At 45.2% G+C, this 15,943-nt stretch overlaps 1 protein-coding gene and 1 pseudogene across 2 annotated transcripts in view; one reads left to right on the forward strand and one right to left on the reverse strand.

Moving 5' to 3' along the window:
• Positions 1-4,022: 4,022 nt before the first annotated feature.
• cyb561d1 (cytochrome b561 family, member D1) lies at positions 4,023-11,955 on the forward strand. Its single transcript, XM_086291098.1, has 3 exons — positions 4,023-4,836; positions 5,202-5,239; positions 7,576-11,955. Exons 1-3 carry the CDS (start codon positions 4,680-4,682, stop codon positions 8,080-8,082), a joined length of 702 nt encoding a protein of 233 aa, XP_086147224.1. The 5' UTR covers positions 4,023-4,679; the 3' UTR covers positions 8,083-11,955.
• The window catches only part of zbtb40 (zinc finger and BTB domain containing 40), a 17,714-nt pseudogene continuing 13,717 nt past the window's right edge, over positions 11,947-15,943 (reverse strand). The window contains exons 11-12 of the transcript XR_015129007.1: positions 13,718-13,921; positions 11,947-12,669 (exon numbers count right to left, since the gene is read on the reverse strand). The product of XR_015129007.1 is annotated as a zinc finger and BTB domain containing 40 (transcript). The remainder of the gene's footprint in view (positions 12,670-13,717; positions 13,922-15,943) is intronic.

Consider the following 15,943-nt stretch of genomic DNA (forward strand, 5'->3'; position numbering starts at 1 on the left):
AAATGTGCTCTCATGTTGGGCTGAAGTCAGTGGTGCACGTTTTACAATTAGAAACTAGATGATGTGACTGCATTAACACATTTATCCCCACAGCTGCCTCAAGCTGCTTTGTTATTAAAGACTGCTGTAATAGAGGGAAACCCCAACAATGACCCTCTGACAGAACCGGGCTGAGGAGGGGGCAGCCGTCACGCCTGGTAGGGAGTGAGGGGACACGTGGAAGGTGGCCAGGGCTTAAATGATTAAATGCAAAGAGTGAGTGAAGACACAGCAGATTCAGGGTCACCTGATCCAGCCTTAACTACATACTTGATCATCTTAAAAGTCTGACATCTATCAGTACCATAGTACTATGAAGTCTTTTAGATTAAGATTGTGTATGAGGAGCAGAATTTGAGTCTGGATCAACAGGCAGACTGTCTCGAGTACCTGCCAGTACTCTGGCTGCAGCATGTTGGAACAAATAAAGGAAACGGGACATTTTTAGGATCGCCTAATATCAAATTACTGCAGTCCAAGCTACATCCAATAAATGCACAAACTAGTTTTTCACTATTACTCTGAGACAATATCTTTATAATTTTAGATTTTTTTTGTGTATTTGCATTTTCCGCACTGAAGGACAAGGTAATGCCACCCAGAGGAAGAATCTGCTTAGATACCATATTTCTAAGCTTTTCAGGGCCGAGTACAATAACCTCAGTTTGATCTGAATTAAGAAGCAGAAAGTTAGCGGCCATCCAGGTCTTTATGTCTTTAAGACATTCCTGCAGTTTAACTCATTGGTGTGTGTTATCTGGCTTCATGGACAGATAGAGCTGGGTGTCATCTGCATAGCAGTGTAAATGTATGCTATGTCTTCTAATGATGCTGCCTAAGGCAGGGTCCAAACTTTTTGCAAAGAGGACCAGATTTGGGAAGTTGAGCATGTGTGTGGGCCGACCATTCAGCCCGAAATATTTTGAACCATTAACATTAAATGCAAATGAACGACTTTATACGGACCCTGCAGGGGACATGGGAGAAAACAAATTAAGACGGACTTCTGCGAGATCTCGCAAAACAAACTCGGGATCTCGCAAAAGTTTTAGCCGCATTCTTCGGAGGCCGCCAGCTCCAAGCCGACCGGGAGGTCGAGGCACGATGTGCCGGGAAAGCGGTGTTCCTCCCGGCTGTAGTAGGTCTCGACCTCCCGTTAGCTTCGAGATGGCGGGTGTCAGATCTCCGAAAACGTCGGAGCACTTTTGCAAATATGTGATGTCTTGTAAACCGAGCAGGTATCTGACGTTTACACAACTACATTCACGCCTCAAAATATCTTAAAAGTGTATTTTGTGACCCAGAAAGAGTAATATTACAACTAAGTAGCTGCCGCCATTGTTGGAATTCAACTTTTGTGAGATCTCACAAAAGTCCGTCTTAATTTTTTTCCCCATGTCCCCTGCGGGGCTCCGTAACTTTATCATGTTAATTTTTCACACAAATTTTATTATGAATTTTTTTATCATGAATTAATAAATTTGACCAAAATAATGTATTTGAAAAACACAAAATGAAGAAAAATTAAACATCTAAATTCAAAACATGTGAACAGGAAAATAACATTAAGAGTTAACTTATTCAAAAGTACAAACACTGGGCCATATAAATCCGTACATCGCTCGTTCTTTAGGTTTTTAAATTGACCATCAAAAATGAAAAAAACTACTTTATGTTATTGGATTTTGAATCAGATCTCAAAAACAAAAATGGATGTTTTTTATTTCAATTTCAAAAATATGAAATTGAAATAAAATGTAACCCTAACCCTTGTAAATGGCCCAGGGCTGGCTCAGAAACAGTGGTTCTGATGCGCAAAATGTCACGCAAGTGAGTCGCTTAATCTCGTCCTCACGCTTCTTGTTCATGTTCATGACGGGGAATGTCTTCTCGCACAAGTATGTGAGCCAAACAAGCTCAGTATTTTCTTAGCAAATGTTCGAATCTCTTGGAACACGCCTTTATCTAGCTGGCGGTAAAAGCTGTTGGTGCTGACGGCGATACTCGGTGTCACACTGCAGCTCAATGAGCTCCGGCTGCAAATGGTCAGGAGCATCATCAGGGTCCATGGAAGAGGGAGAGGAAAAAGGCATGATTTTTTCAATAGCTGCAAAATCCCAAAAGTGCTGTTGAACCTTCTCAGCCAGAGAAGTCTGCTGCATCACCTCATTGTGCACTAACATTGGTCTGTAGGAAACTAGTCATTATTTCCTGTAGCAATGGGAAATGTGTGGTATTGGGCTGCATTTGTGACAGATGTCTTTAGAAAAGTAGCAGTTTGGTCCCAAAGGCTTTGATGTGTGAATACAGTTGTCTTACCAGTGCATTTTACCCCTGAAGGCTCCTGTTCAGCGTGTTCACATGTTGTGTTATTATAAGAGTTGTCTGATTTCCTCCCTAAGAGAGTAGAAGCGCTGCAATTCAATTCAATTTTATTTATATAGCGCCAAATCACAACAAAAGTCGCCTCAAGGCGCTTCAGTGCAGTGCCGACCCCCGACTGAGCCATCTCAGGTCATTGTGATACACAACATCCCTGTACTCAGCCTGGATGTTGAGTACAAACTGTTGACACTGGCGGTGGCACAGGGCTTTGGAGCGAATATCATTAATAGCCTTTATTGCCTTTTTCAGAACATGGTCGTATTTCAAATGTTTAGCAGAGTCCTTGTAGGTGAATAATACAGTGGAGTTTTGTAGCTTTACCTCCTTGTTTGCTGACTTTGTTACAGACTAGGGTCCATTTCTCTCCCCAGCCACAGCAGGTGCACCATCCATAATAACCCCAGTGACTTTATTCCACGGTAGCTTCATGTCATCTACGGCGGAACAAGCAGCAGCAAACAAATCTGCTTCTCGTTTGGCCCGTAAGGCTCTGGAGGCTCACTCATGTTCATTTCATTGTCCACCCTTCTAAGAAAAAAAATCAGTGACAGAGGCTGCGGCCAGTGGAAATTTGAACACGGGCCGCATTTGGCCCGCAGGCTGGACTTTGGACATGCCTGGCCTCGGGCCCCTCAGGTTAGCTGACCAGCTCCTCCTGAGCGTGCCCAGGACTAATCATAAGCTCAGAGGGAGTCGGGCGTTTGCTGTGGCAGCACCAAAACTGTGGAATGAGTTGCCTTTACATGTTAGACAGGACCTTCCTTATCTGTTTTTAAATCACGTCTTAAAACATATCTATTTGCAGCACAGCAGGACCTGTTGATCTCTCTTAATATGTTTTTTATTAATTATATATATTTATTTAATTTTAAGATATTTTATATGTAATTTAAACTGTTTTCTCTTTGTTTTATATTTGTAGTATTTTGGCCAACATTGTTGGATGTAAAGTGCGTTATAAATAAAGATGCTGCCTAAGGGAAGCATGTATAATGTAAACAGAAGTGGTCCTAGCACTGAACCCTGTGGAACTCCATAATTAACCTCAGTGTGTGAAGAGGACTCTCCATTTACATGCACAAACTGGAGTCTATTAGATAGATATGATACAAACCACTGCAGTGCAGTACCTGTAACACCTACAGCACATTACTCTATACAAAGTATTATGGGTAACTGAGCGCTGCACTGAGGTCTAGCAGACATGTGTCTGCTCTCAAAGCCCAAAGAAGATCATAACTGTGATAGTTTCTGAAACCTGCAGATGATCAGCTGTTTCAAGACTTTTTGGGATACAAGAAAGATTGGCCTCTAATTAGCTAACACGGTAAACAGAGGACTTTTTAACGGTCTAATTACTGCTACCTTGACAGGCCTGTGGAACAGAGATCATATTTAACATACATGCATACATGATGTTAATGTCCTTGCCTCCATTTACACCAATTAGGCATAATGTTGTTAGTTAGCCCTTTGCTGACCCCTGAAGGTGCTGTGGTACTGGGAACCAAGATGTTAGCAGCAGATTCTTTAAGACCCGACACTTGTGAGGACTTGTTTGCACTGTGAGATGGGGAATGTGGAGATTCAGCACCTCAAAGCGGTCCTGGACCACGTGTTGCATTAACCTGCTGAGAGAGGCGTAGCCATCAGCCATCCTTTCCACGCCCACCCCCGTGACATCACGCTCCAGCTCCAAAGCCCTATACTGTTTCCACGACAGGCTGTACATGATCTGCAACAATGTGCATTAATAATTGATAAGTCTACAATGATCATTTTCACCCATCTACGTGTACATGTAGATTCGCTCAGTTAACGCTGTTTTGTGCCTATGCACGGTTCTTAGTGTTTCTCCCTGCGCTCGCTACAGCGGCTGACACGAGAATCAGGAAATACAAGTCGGGTCAGCTCACTGCGTAGTTTCTTCGAGAAAAGGTCGAAGCAGGAAGCAGAAGCGACGGTGTGGCAGCTCGGTGACTGTGTGCAGACTCGGAGGGATCGCACCGCCCGTTCTGTTTGCGTCCTCAGGCCGGAAATGGCCTTAACAAAATGGGTTTCGTAGGAAGGATGTGTGCGCACACACGAGCCTGGGCAAAGCAGCGACTCTGATGCTGCTCGGCTCGTGCTCGCTGTAACCGCGCGACTATGGAGCTCGTGCAGCCTCCCGACAGCACGGGCTCCTCGGTCCTCTCCAGCACACCTCGTATTCCCGCCGGACGCTGGAGCAGGTAGCCGGAGAGGCTGTGAGCAGCATGCGGTCAGACGTGGAGTACAGCCCGGTGGGAGAGGGCCTGGGTATGCGGGACTTCTGGCTGTACGTGTGGCTGCGGAGAGTGGCGGTGATAGCGACTCATGTCACCGGCCTGGGCCTGACGCTCGTCCTCTCCCTGCTGTCCAGACCCGGAACCAGTAAGTGTTGTGTACAGTGTTTTATCCCCGTCATCAAACCTGCCAAATACAAGGAAGTGATTTTGGTTATTTGTGATTTAGTCATTCACGTGACTGATCAGCTGCGTGGGCTTCTTTACTGATCAACGTAGTAGTAAAATAAATATTATTATCATGGTTTTCTTCCAGTAAACAAAATGATCCCGTTTCTGATGATAAACATGTAAACGAGTGCAGATTAGAGCCCGTGTTTGAGCTGTTGCATCACAGTGCGTGTCCTTGAGTGGGTACGTTTAGGTTTTGCTGACGGTCAGCTTGCTGCTGTTGAAGCTGCAGCACATGGTCAGCTGATGATTGTGTCATTAATCTGCTGTTTGTCTCTCCAGGTCTGTTCTCTTGGCATCCCATGTGTATGTCTGTCGCTGTAAGTTTCCAGTCCTCACACAAACACAGACACTCGTCTCACTCCTCTCACCCACGACCGCTCGCGGCCGATGGCCATATCTTTCTAATGACACGCTGGAGTAAACGGGCAGCTGTGGCTCTTCTCGCATGGCTTTCTAAGCTGCTTAAGGGGATATTTCAAGTAATGGATGGAGATGTTGTTTCCTGCTAGCTTTCAGCCCACTACATTCCTCCAGTCTCTGTCAGCTTTCCACTGTAAATAATAGATTTGAGGGAGGATATGTTAACACTCAGAAAAGGAAGCTTAGAGATGGGTGATATATACAAAATATCTGATGCAGTGATGAAGTCTGAGTAAGATCCTGGAAAGGATTGTTCCCACTCAGCTGTTGGATCACCTGAATGATTCCAGAAGCTCCTCAGTCCGGCTTGAAGCCGTTTCACAGCACAGAGACGGCTCACAAAGGTTATGAATGACATTTTGTTAGCAACAACTGTGGTAAACCTGTATTGCTTGTTTTGGTGGCTCTGACTGCTGATCTCTCGACTACTGCATTGTGTGGGAATTTCCACATTGGCACTTTCGTGGATAAGATTTTGTCTGTGGCCCCTCTGCCGTCGGGTGCACCACAGGGATCTATTCTTGGGCCACTACTGTTTCCATTGTATCTCCTGCCACAGGGTGCAAAAACAAGAAATTTAAACAAATGCTGACGATAGCCGCCTTTATCTGCCTTTCAGTCACTGATAGCTCCTCGACTGGACTCCTGCTTGATCGTCTTAGCGATGCTAAGTCATGGATGGCTCTAAATTCTTTAAGTTTTAATGAACGTAAAATGGAACGAACCCCAGAGGTTACTCTGCTGCTCTGACTGTCACCCGACAAGCTCAGTTACTAATCTTGGGGTAAAAATTGACTCTGTGCTTAGTTTTGATGGCCACGCAAACGGGGTGGTCAAGTCTTCCTTTTGGCACCTCATGCGTCTGTCGAAGGTTAAGCTTTTTCTTTCCAGGCGTGACTTGGAAACTGTCATCCATGCTTTTATAACCTCATGCTTGGATTACTGCAACTCCCTTGTAATAGCGGTTGGCCGTGCCTGCAACTGCACGGTTTGTAACTGGTAAAAGAACATTTGAGCATATTACTCCGGTACTTAGAATCTACTTTAAAGGGTTTTTAAATCCTTGGTTTTTAAAACCCTCAAATGCTCCGGCGCCTGTATATCGGCCCTATGCCCCCCTCGTTCGCTCAGCTGAGCAGCTGTTGCTCTCAGTCCCTAAATCATGGCTGAACCTTAGAGACCGAGCGCTCTCTACTGTGGCCCCGAAGCTTTGGGATGATCTTCCTCTTCACATTAAATGGCCTGCATTTGTATAGCGCTTTTCTAGTCCGTAGGACCCCAAAGCGCTTCACACTACATTCAGTCATCCACCCATTCACACACACATTCACACACTGGTGATGGCAGCTACATTGTAGCCACAGCTGCCCTGGGGCGCACTGACAGAGGCGAGGCTGCCGGACACAGGCGCCACCGGGCCCTCTGACCACCACCAGTAGGCAAACACGGGGTTAGTATTTGGCATGCAGCCAGGAGGCAGCCTGGGATCGAACCACCGACCTTCAGATTAGTGGCTGACCTGCTCTGCCACCTGAGCTACAGCCACCCATTAGGGAGTCTACATCAGTCTTTGAATCCAGGTTAAAAACTATAGAATAACGATTTATTACTCTTATTGTACTTTTTATGTCTGCTGGTCGGCCATGTGTTGTTTTTAAAGTGCTATATAGATAAATGATGGTATGGCCTAGTGTTACACACTGCTAGAATATGCTGTTCTCTCAGTCTCATCAGAGACCGGCAGCCATAATAATGCACCAGATCTGAATGTTAATTCAACATATGCAGTTACTATGAAACTCGAGTAGCTGAACAGGTTGTGGTCAGCTGACTGGCAGTTGAACAACGCTCTGTTTCTTTGCCTTGAGAAAGTCTTGGGTAAAGCTTCGGGTTATTGTCCATAGGTCTGACGTCATCATTTATCCTGCTACATCTGTCTGTAATCATCCACTTACAGGCCCATCCCATAATATGCTGGTGCTGTGCGTTGCTGTATTACAGTTTGTGATTCCCAATCACATTAGATGTCACTCATGTACACAGCACACACTTTGTCTCCTTGAATGAACTGGGCAAAGCTTGATGTGCAGAAAAACAGGAGTTTAGATCGTTAGAATAAATTCCCACAACTCTACATCTAATTAATCGCTTGTTGAGTTTTCATGGCTGGATCTGTATCACCACTAATCACCAAATAAGCCCCTTTACTAACATCTGTTTCCTCTCACTGCAGTACTGCCTGTGCATGACCGAAGGTATCCTGCTGTTCTCAGCAGAGGGATCTCCCTTCTGCTTCAAATCATGGAAGAGTAAAGTCCGTCTCCACTGGTTCTGTCAGGCTCTGGTCCTGATCGCTGCAGCCACTGGACTTGGGTTCATTGTGGCCAGCAGGAATGTGTCGGAGCTCCCACACCTGGCCTCCTGGCACAGCCTGCTGGGTATGTGTACGCTGACCGCCACCGTGCTCCAAACGGCCTGCGGCATCGCTGTGATTTTCCCCAAGCTGCTGCGTCTCTCCTGCCCCTCGTCCAGACTGAAGCTGTACCATGCCACCTGCGGCCTGGTTGTCTACCTGTTTTCCACCGTGACAGTGATGTCTGCCATGTTCACTGACTGGTTCCAGGCCACGGCGAAGGGGGTGGCGTGGTGGGCCTTCCTCATCCTGCCTCTATTCCCTGCCTTGGTGGTGATGAGCCAGATCACTAATGCCTATCTACCCCGCAAGAAGCTGACCAGCTAGGAACCAGCAGCAGGTGGCAGAGACATCCAAAAGGAATAATGAAGAAATAAAGAGTCTTCTTTAACTTGCACCCTTGCAAGGGTGGAATTTATCCCTGAGTGAAATGTCTTTACCAGTCATCACTGTTAGCAAGCAAGCTAGCAGCTGTGGTGTGGTGAGCTATATTTGTATTAAACTACAACTGAAATAAGGGATTTTAGGGCGTAGCTTCTGGGAGAGGTTCTTTTTCCTTTTCTTCATACCTCGAGTGCTACAAGTAGCTGGCATCTAGTGGCCTGTAGAAGAACTGCAGCATGAAACATTATAGGGTTGGTGTTTAAGTATGGCTGCCGACTACTGTTGGAGTCCCACAGGTGGAGCTGGTGGACACACCTGGACTGGTTTTGTGTGTCTGCGGCTGTGGAGTCTCACTGCTGTTCACTGTGTATGCTCGGTGAGACTGTGTGCAGCCTGATGAACATTTACTGCTGACTGTGTGAGAACATGGAGCTACACCAGGTTATACACCAACATGAAAATTCTGATATTTATTGTTTCATGATATTTTTTGCCTTTTGACTTCTTATAGGTGCTACATTGTGACACAAAAGGTCTACCAAAACGTTTTCAAATTGCAACCCTGTGGCCTTCTCCACAGATTCACAAGGCTGATTTGATTTGATGCACATTTACAGCTGGTATCAACCAGCTAAGAACAACCCGACACTGTCCGATCTGCTCTGCTCCAGGCTGGATCATGGAAGTGGCTGATAGTGTGTCCTGCACTAGAAGCTGTTCTAACTTCCACCATCATCAAACCCTGTTGGTGCATCCAGGGCAGACTCAGCTGAGTTCACAGAAAGGTTGATCTTCAGCTTTCTAGAAAAGCAGATATTTTGAGATGCAGTAATCCAGAAGATGAATGTAAACTATTTAAACATGTTAACTGGATATACAGTTCAACTTTACACCAAAGCACAGAAACAGTCGCTTTATATTTTAAAGTAAAGACCCCACAGTAATACAGAGAAAACCCAACAATCATGTGACCCCCATGAGCTCAAAACAACATACTGAAACAGTTATTCATCACTTGGTTGCTTCAATACAACCCTTGGGCACATGTATGCGGACGTTTCGTGGCTGTTTGGACCTCGCTCTCAACAATTATGTTGTGATACGCAAGGCAAGTTTATTTGTATAGCACAATTCAACAACAAGGTGGTTCAAAGTGCTTTACAGAGACATTAGAAACAAGAACAAATAAAAAGCATGATTTAAAATTGATTAAAACAAACTAATAAACTAACTAACTAATTAACAAACAAACAAACAAACAAACAAAACAGTATATAAAATCAAAACAGATAAAATCAGAACAGATAAAATCAGAACAGTAGATAAAATCAGTAGTTAAATGTAAGTTTTGAAATTTAAGCTTAAAGTGTGGATTTGGTGCTTTATTCAAATGCAGCTGAGAACAGGTGAGTCTTCAACCTGGATTTAAATAAACTGAGTGTTTCAGCTGATCTGAGGCTTTCTGGGAGTTTGTTCCAGATATAAGGAGCATAAAAGCTGAATGCAGCTTCTCCGTGTCTGGTTCTGACTCTGGGAACTGATAAAAGACCGGATCCAGATGACCTGAGGGATCTGGATGGTTCATACTGGGTCAGGAGGTCATTGATGTATTTTGGTCCTAAACCATTCAGAGCTTTATAGGCCAGCATCAGAACTTTAAAGTCTATCCTCTGACGGACAGGCAGCCAGTGTAAGGACCTCAGAGCTGGACTGATGTGGTCCACTTTTTTGGTCTTAGTGAGGACTCGAGCAGCAGAGTTCTGAATGAGCTGTAGTTGTCTGACTGATTTTTTAGGTAGACCTGTAAAGATGCTGTTACAGTAATCAAGCCTACTAAAGATGAATGCATGGACTAGTTTTTCCAGGTCCTGTTGAGACATCAGATCTTTTATCCTTGAAATATTCTTGAGGTGATAGTAAGCTGACTTTGTTATTGTCTTAATGTGTTTTTCTAAGTTTAGGTCTGCATCCATCACTACACCCAAATTTCTCGCCTGGTTTGTGGTTTTTAGATGTATAGATTGAAGTTCTCTGGTGACCTGTAATCGTTTTTCTTTGGCGCCAAAGACTATTACCTCAGTTTTGTTTTTGTTTAGCTGGAGAAAATTGTGACACAGCCAGTTATTAATTTCCTCAATGCATTTACCAAGAGCCTGTACAGGGCCTCGGTCTCCTGGTGACATTGTGATATATATTTGTGTGTCATCTGCATAGCTGTGGTAGTTTATTTTGTTGTTCTTTATAATCTGTGCCAGTGGGAGCATGTAAATGTTAAACAGAAGGGGTCCCAAGATGGAACCTTGGGGAACTCCACATGTGATACTTGTCTGCTCAGATGTGAAGTTACCTATTGATACAAAGTATTTCCTGTTTTCTAAGTATGTTTTGAACCAGTTTAGTACAGTTCCTGAAAGACCTGTCCAGTTCTCCAGTCGTTTGAGTAATATGTTGTGGTCAACTGTATCAAATGCTGCACTGAGATCCAGTAAAACTAGGACTGACATTTTTCCACTGTCTGTATTCAGACATATGTCATTAAACACTTTGGTCAGAGCGGTTTCAGTGCTGTGGTTCTGTCTAAAACCTGACTGGAAGGCATCGTAGCAATTATTCTGTTTTAAGAAGTAACTGAGCTGTTGGGAAACTGCTTTTTCAATGATCTTACTTAAAAACGATAAATGACGCATTAACTGCAACAGCAGACTGACCTCTGTGTGAATGCTTGGAGCAGACTAACCTGTGAGCTGGAGTGCTGTGGGACGTTACATTTGGTCTTTGAATGGCTGCAATCCAGGCCATCCATCAGCTCTTTGTTACTACGGAAACGTGGCTTCCATGATGTAATCTGATAACAATGATCTCTTTACCCGTCGGCTTCCTGTGGCCGTCATGTGACCGGCTATTGCACCCATATGGAAAAGATATAAATCTTATAAAGTTTGTATCTGTCTGTGTGAAACTTGTATGAAAAGCAAACAAGAGTGAAAACATATAAGATCCCTTGAAAAATTATATAATGAAACTTGTATGTTTTGGATACTAAAACAATGTATGAAAGTAATGAGAAAGTGGCCACTTTCATGAGTGATCACATAAGTTTTTACTATTTCTTTTCCATATGGGCAGTTAATAACACAACAGCTCCTTGCCATTCTTTGTGTTTCTTTTCATCGCTGTGTGACTGCTTCCATATGAAAGCTTGCGTGCTTCTAGTACCGCTCGCCACTCGTACCTACAATCCTTTGCGGTTTTACCCCGGAAATGACATCACGTGCTCAGTGTCTATATGCAAGTGCTTTGGTGACAGTGGGAAGGAAAAACTCCCTTTAACAGGAAGAAACGATGCAGACAAGGCTGAGGGAGGGGCGGGGCCATCTGGGTGAGGGGAGGAAGACGTCTGCTTCCAGATTCTTCATCCATGTTAGCTGCTGGCTTATGCAAATATAAAGTGCAACATAAAAAGCTGATTGCAGTGATTGAGACAGCAGGCAGGTCTTTCTTACTGTGTCTGATACAACAACACAACCTGTCAAATACAGACTCGTCTTCTATTTGTGAGAACTCCAGTTTCAGTGAAGGACAAACCAAAGATCACATCTAGTCTAGAGACGATCCTTTCCCGGCACAGTCTATCCTAAAACATGGATTTTATTCATTTCGAGCTCAAAGAGCGGGTGAGGATAACTAGCTGGGCGTGGATTTGTCTCAGGGTTGCTGTTCATGAGCTGACCACAGTGGGTGTTTGTATTTATGTGACCCTCTCAGCTCTTTGCTTCTGTGAACCTGTAATAAATAAGGGAACACATCTGGAATAAAGCCACATCTCTCTTTATTTGCAGTTAACGATCGTTTGTGAGCTAATACTGACCGCTGAACAGGATAAACAGGTGGGAACTATTTGATGTGAGAAATCTTAAATGCAGTCGTTTTATTCGTGCAACAGCAGGAACCATTCCACAGAGCAGCGTCAGGTATTTCGTGTTTATTAGCGTTCACAGGTACCAGTCCACAGTGACCATAAACTTTCACGGTTTGGTGATTTAGTCCCACGCCTGGAGTCTAACAAATGCTCCCACTGCTTAAGGGACAATGCAGACCTGTACATGCAGAGATCTGAGTGCTGAGAGCCACAGAGCAGCACTGCTGTCATGTCTTTAAAGCAACACAAACCTATGCTTGCACCGTGTCCGTGAATCATGAGCAGACTGAAAACGTCGGGCTGTCATCAGCTGGGACTGTGGGACAGACGAGCGCAGCAGCCAGTGTTGCTGATGTTTTCTGCAGGCGTGTTTGTGGCGCTGGGAACCAAAGGGTCGGCTAAGAGTCGCCGCCTGCTGGCTTGTCCTCGCAGATGAAGGCCACAGAGTTGTTCAGAAGGTCGTACATGTTCACCTCCACCAGCTCTGCTGATGATTTCACCTCTCGCCCATCTGCCAGAGCTAGAAACACCTGCTGACCAACCCCCTGCTGCCTTGGCTCCTCAGACTCCGCCCCTTCCTGTCTGCTCCCTGTTGGATTGGCTGGTATCACCTGTGGGGTCAGACAGAGATAGTTTTGTAAAGGTTAAACTGTTTCCAGCTTTTCTGCACGCAGTAAACCCACAACTTGTTTTAGTTGTGTACGTCTGAAGTGACAAACCAGCGCTCGTCTCACGCACACTCAGGAAAGGCTCTGAAAGCTGAATCCAAGCACACCATTGTTGTTCTTGTGACATTACCAACAAGTCTGATGTGTCACATGACCCTCTTCCTACTGAAAAACTAAAGTTGTATCCAAGATGGCCGACTTCTAAACGGCCATGGTCACCGCCCACGTGGAGGAGTTTGCCCCTCACATGTACTAATGTGCCACAAACAGGCGTTACTATCACCAACCGTCCCCATGTTGTTACGCTGTATCCATAGAAACGGCCCCCCTGTACTCTGGGGCACTGGTCTGTGGCACATTGTGGTTACAGTGTGCAGGAAACACATGAAGTGAAAGCATCATATCAAACTTGTAACCAATCACAGTTTTGTGTTACTGTTGTTATTAATATTAGAAAGCTAAACACACAGCACAGTGGAGCAGTGTGACTGCATGATCGGGTCATCCGTTCATCAGCCACACAAACGTCAGCGCACATGGATCAACCAGTCGACTCATTGCTGCAGAAACATCGAGTCAGCATGTTTGTACACAGGAAGAGCAACAGAGTCCCGTTGCATGCAGGGAGGAGTTTCAGCTGGATCACGGCTGCTTACGTATTTCAGGATGTCGTGTTGGGACCACACTGAGGCGGCAGTGACATCATGGCCCAGAGCGGCGTCCCGCTGTGTGTCTGAGGTAAAACAGCATTATTTGACTATCTCACTTGAGCCAAATGCAGCGATGTGGTTGGTCAGATACGCTGATTCAGCTTGGTTTGAAAAGTAAATGCTGCAAATTCTCCCAGGATGCACCTGAGCTGAACAAACTGTACTCCACCATCATCCTGATGAGCCTCAAAGCTCGACAAATACAGGACACATGCTGTCAGCCAGGAACGGGACATTATTATTTCATCTTCATCTGGACGTCTGTGTGATGTGCTTGTTACCGTGTCGGAGGTGGAGGCCTGCTCTTCCTCCCGGCTCTCCTGCTCCTGCCGTGTGTCCACATGGCAGGAGCAGGTGCTCCTGCAGCTTAAGCTGAGAGGAGCAGAGCGTGGAGCAGCGGGAGCACCTGAATGCCTCGCTGCTGATATGCTGCGTGCAGATGTTCTCCTGCATGTCCTCATCTCCACCCAGCACAGCCACAGAGCCTGCAGCACAGACACTCGGGGTCAGTGACAACAGCACAGGAGTTGCTGCTGTGATTCATTAAACCACCAGCTGCCTCTCTAAGACCTAACACAGGAAATCCCAACCATCCACTTACCCAGGTCACGGGGGACTGGAGCCAGGCCTGGGTGACACTGATATCACAGTATTTCTTTGGCCATTTCACAGTACACCATAACCTCCACAAACAAGTGTTTATTCAACCACACAGGGCCTACAACCGCAGTGGTACACTCACTCGACCACGCCGTTATATGAACTGACGTGTGTTGTTTTAACCACCAGGTGCACACAGAGGTTTTCCACAGTGACTGTACTGTGACTCTGTGGGCAACACTGAGCTTTAACTACAATCACAGCAAGGATTCATGAGACCAAACTACTGAAATAATAAGGTGCTCATAACATGAGATGACCTCAGAAACCAGAGGTATGCGTGGAACAGTCACAGGTGTCACAGCTGGTGGATTCATCCTGTTCTGTGGGGAGACGTTCACACGTTTAAAACACTGCATTTGTCCTGCAGACAATGAGGAAACGTTCCGGTTGGGAGGGGGGAATAAATGATGCATTCACAGAGTGTGGGAGAAAATCAACTCGCATTGCATGCAGACAGCTTAATATTGCCATGGCAACTTCTACTCGATGGTTATGATCATTTTAACCATCGTACGTGGAAAGCATCGAGTATATCCGCCTCACTGCCCACCCCAGCTGTTCAGTCTAATTGTTGAATGTTGTCCTTGTGCTTCTTAAGTTTGTAAGGTCTGAGTTCAAGCTGTAGGATCAAGACGTTCCTTTGTCCCGGACCACCTCTCCAGCCACTCTGTGCGGGGGGAGGATGATCACACCTCCCCTGTTTGGTTCCTGCCCTTTGTATGGCCTCACTGTGTTATCTGTGGTGAAGCATGCATTGGACACACACACACACACACACACGCGCACACACGCACACACAGACACACAGACACACACACACACACACAGACACACAGACACACACACACACACACACACACACACAGAGACACACACACACACACACACAGAGACACACACACGCGCGCACGCGCACACACACGCACGCGCACACGCGCACACAGCAGAGTGAAGCTGACCCCCCACCCACTTGAAACGTAAAGGCAAATAGGCGGAGCGGTTAGTGCTACGTTTGTGCTGCTACGGTTTTAAAGATATTAATGAAAATGTAAAGGTCAAAAGGTCAACCAGCCCCCCCACATTACCCAAATCCAACAAAAGTGGTATCAAACGTTTGTGCTACGTTTGTGCTGGTTTGTGCTGCAAAGATTTTCGTTTGTGCTGCTATCATTTTAAAGATATTAACAAAATTTTCTAGAGGTCAACCAGCCCCCCCATATTAATGGAATCAAACAAATGGATGTCAAACGTTTGTGCTGGTTTGTGCTGCAAAAATTTCCATTTGTGCTGCTAACATTTTAAAGATATTAATAAAATTTTCTAGAGGTCATCAGAGGTCAACCAGCCCCCCCCACATTACCCAAATCCAACAAAATTGATGTCAAACGTTTGTGCTAAGTTTGTGCTGGTTTGTGCTGCAAAAATGTTTGTTTGTGCTGCTAACATTTTAAAATGTTTAATAAAATAACGTCTTGATGCGTGCTTAATCATCCAGGTAAGTAAATCCCAAAAGGTTGATTCTGTTCATCTGGACATTTTCAGTTGGAGAAACGTTTTGTCACTCATCCAAGTGACTTCTTCAGTCTCAGCTGACTGTAGGTTTCCCCAACCTTATAAACACATGTGAGTGAAGTTGCCCCCCCTACCTTCTTCAAATCGAACAAAATTGATGTCAACCATTTGTCCTGCAAATTATTTTGTTTGTGCAGGTTATGTTTCCCTAATTTTATAAACAGTACATGTACAGTGAGAGAGAGATGTTACATCTGTCTTCACTTGCATCCCAGTCATAGAAGCGTTGGAGGTCGTTCATAAGAGATTACAGGATCATCCCAACCTCAGCA

This window comes from Aulonocara sp. 'chitande type north' Nkhata Bay, linkage group LG5 (assembly GCF_057382095.1).
Source record: "Aulonocara sp. 'chitande type north' Nkhata Bay isolate Kocher_YH1m ecotype deep benthic linkage group LG5, A_spYH_male_GT1.1, whole genome shotgun sequence".
Lineage (NCBI taxonomy): Eukaryota > Metazoa > Chordata > Actinopteri > Cichliformes > Cichlidae > Aulonocara > Aulonocara sp. 'chitande type north' Nkhata Bay.

Excerpts from the sequence above, each read along its gene's own strand:
- cyb561d1 (XM_086291098.1), top strand. The coding sequence starts at position 4,680 with ATGCGGTCAGACGTGGAGTACAGCCCGGTGGGAGAGGGCCTGGGTATG. Across the intron at positions 4,837-5,201 it reads GCTGTCCAGACCCGGAACCA|GTCTGTTCTCTTGGCATCCC; the intron begins GTAAGTGTTGTG and ends TTGTCTCTCCAG. Across the intron at positions 5,240-7,575 it reads CCATGTGTATGTCTGTCGCT|TACTGCCTGTGCATGACCGA; the intron begins GTAAGTTTCCAG and ends CTCTCACTGCAG.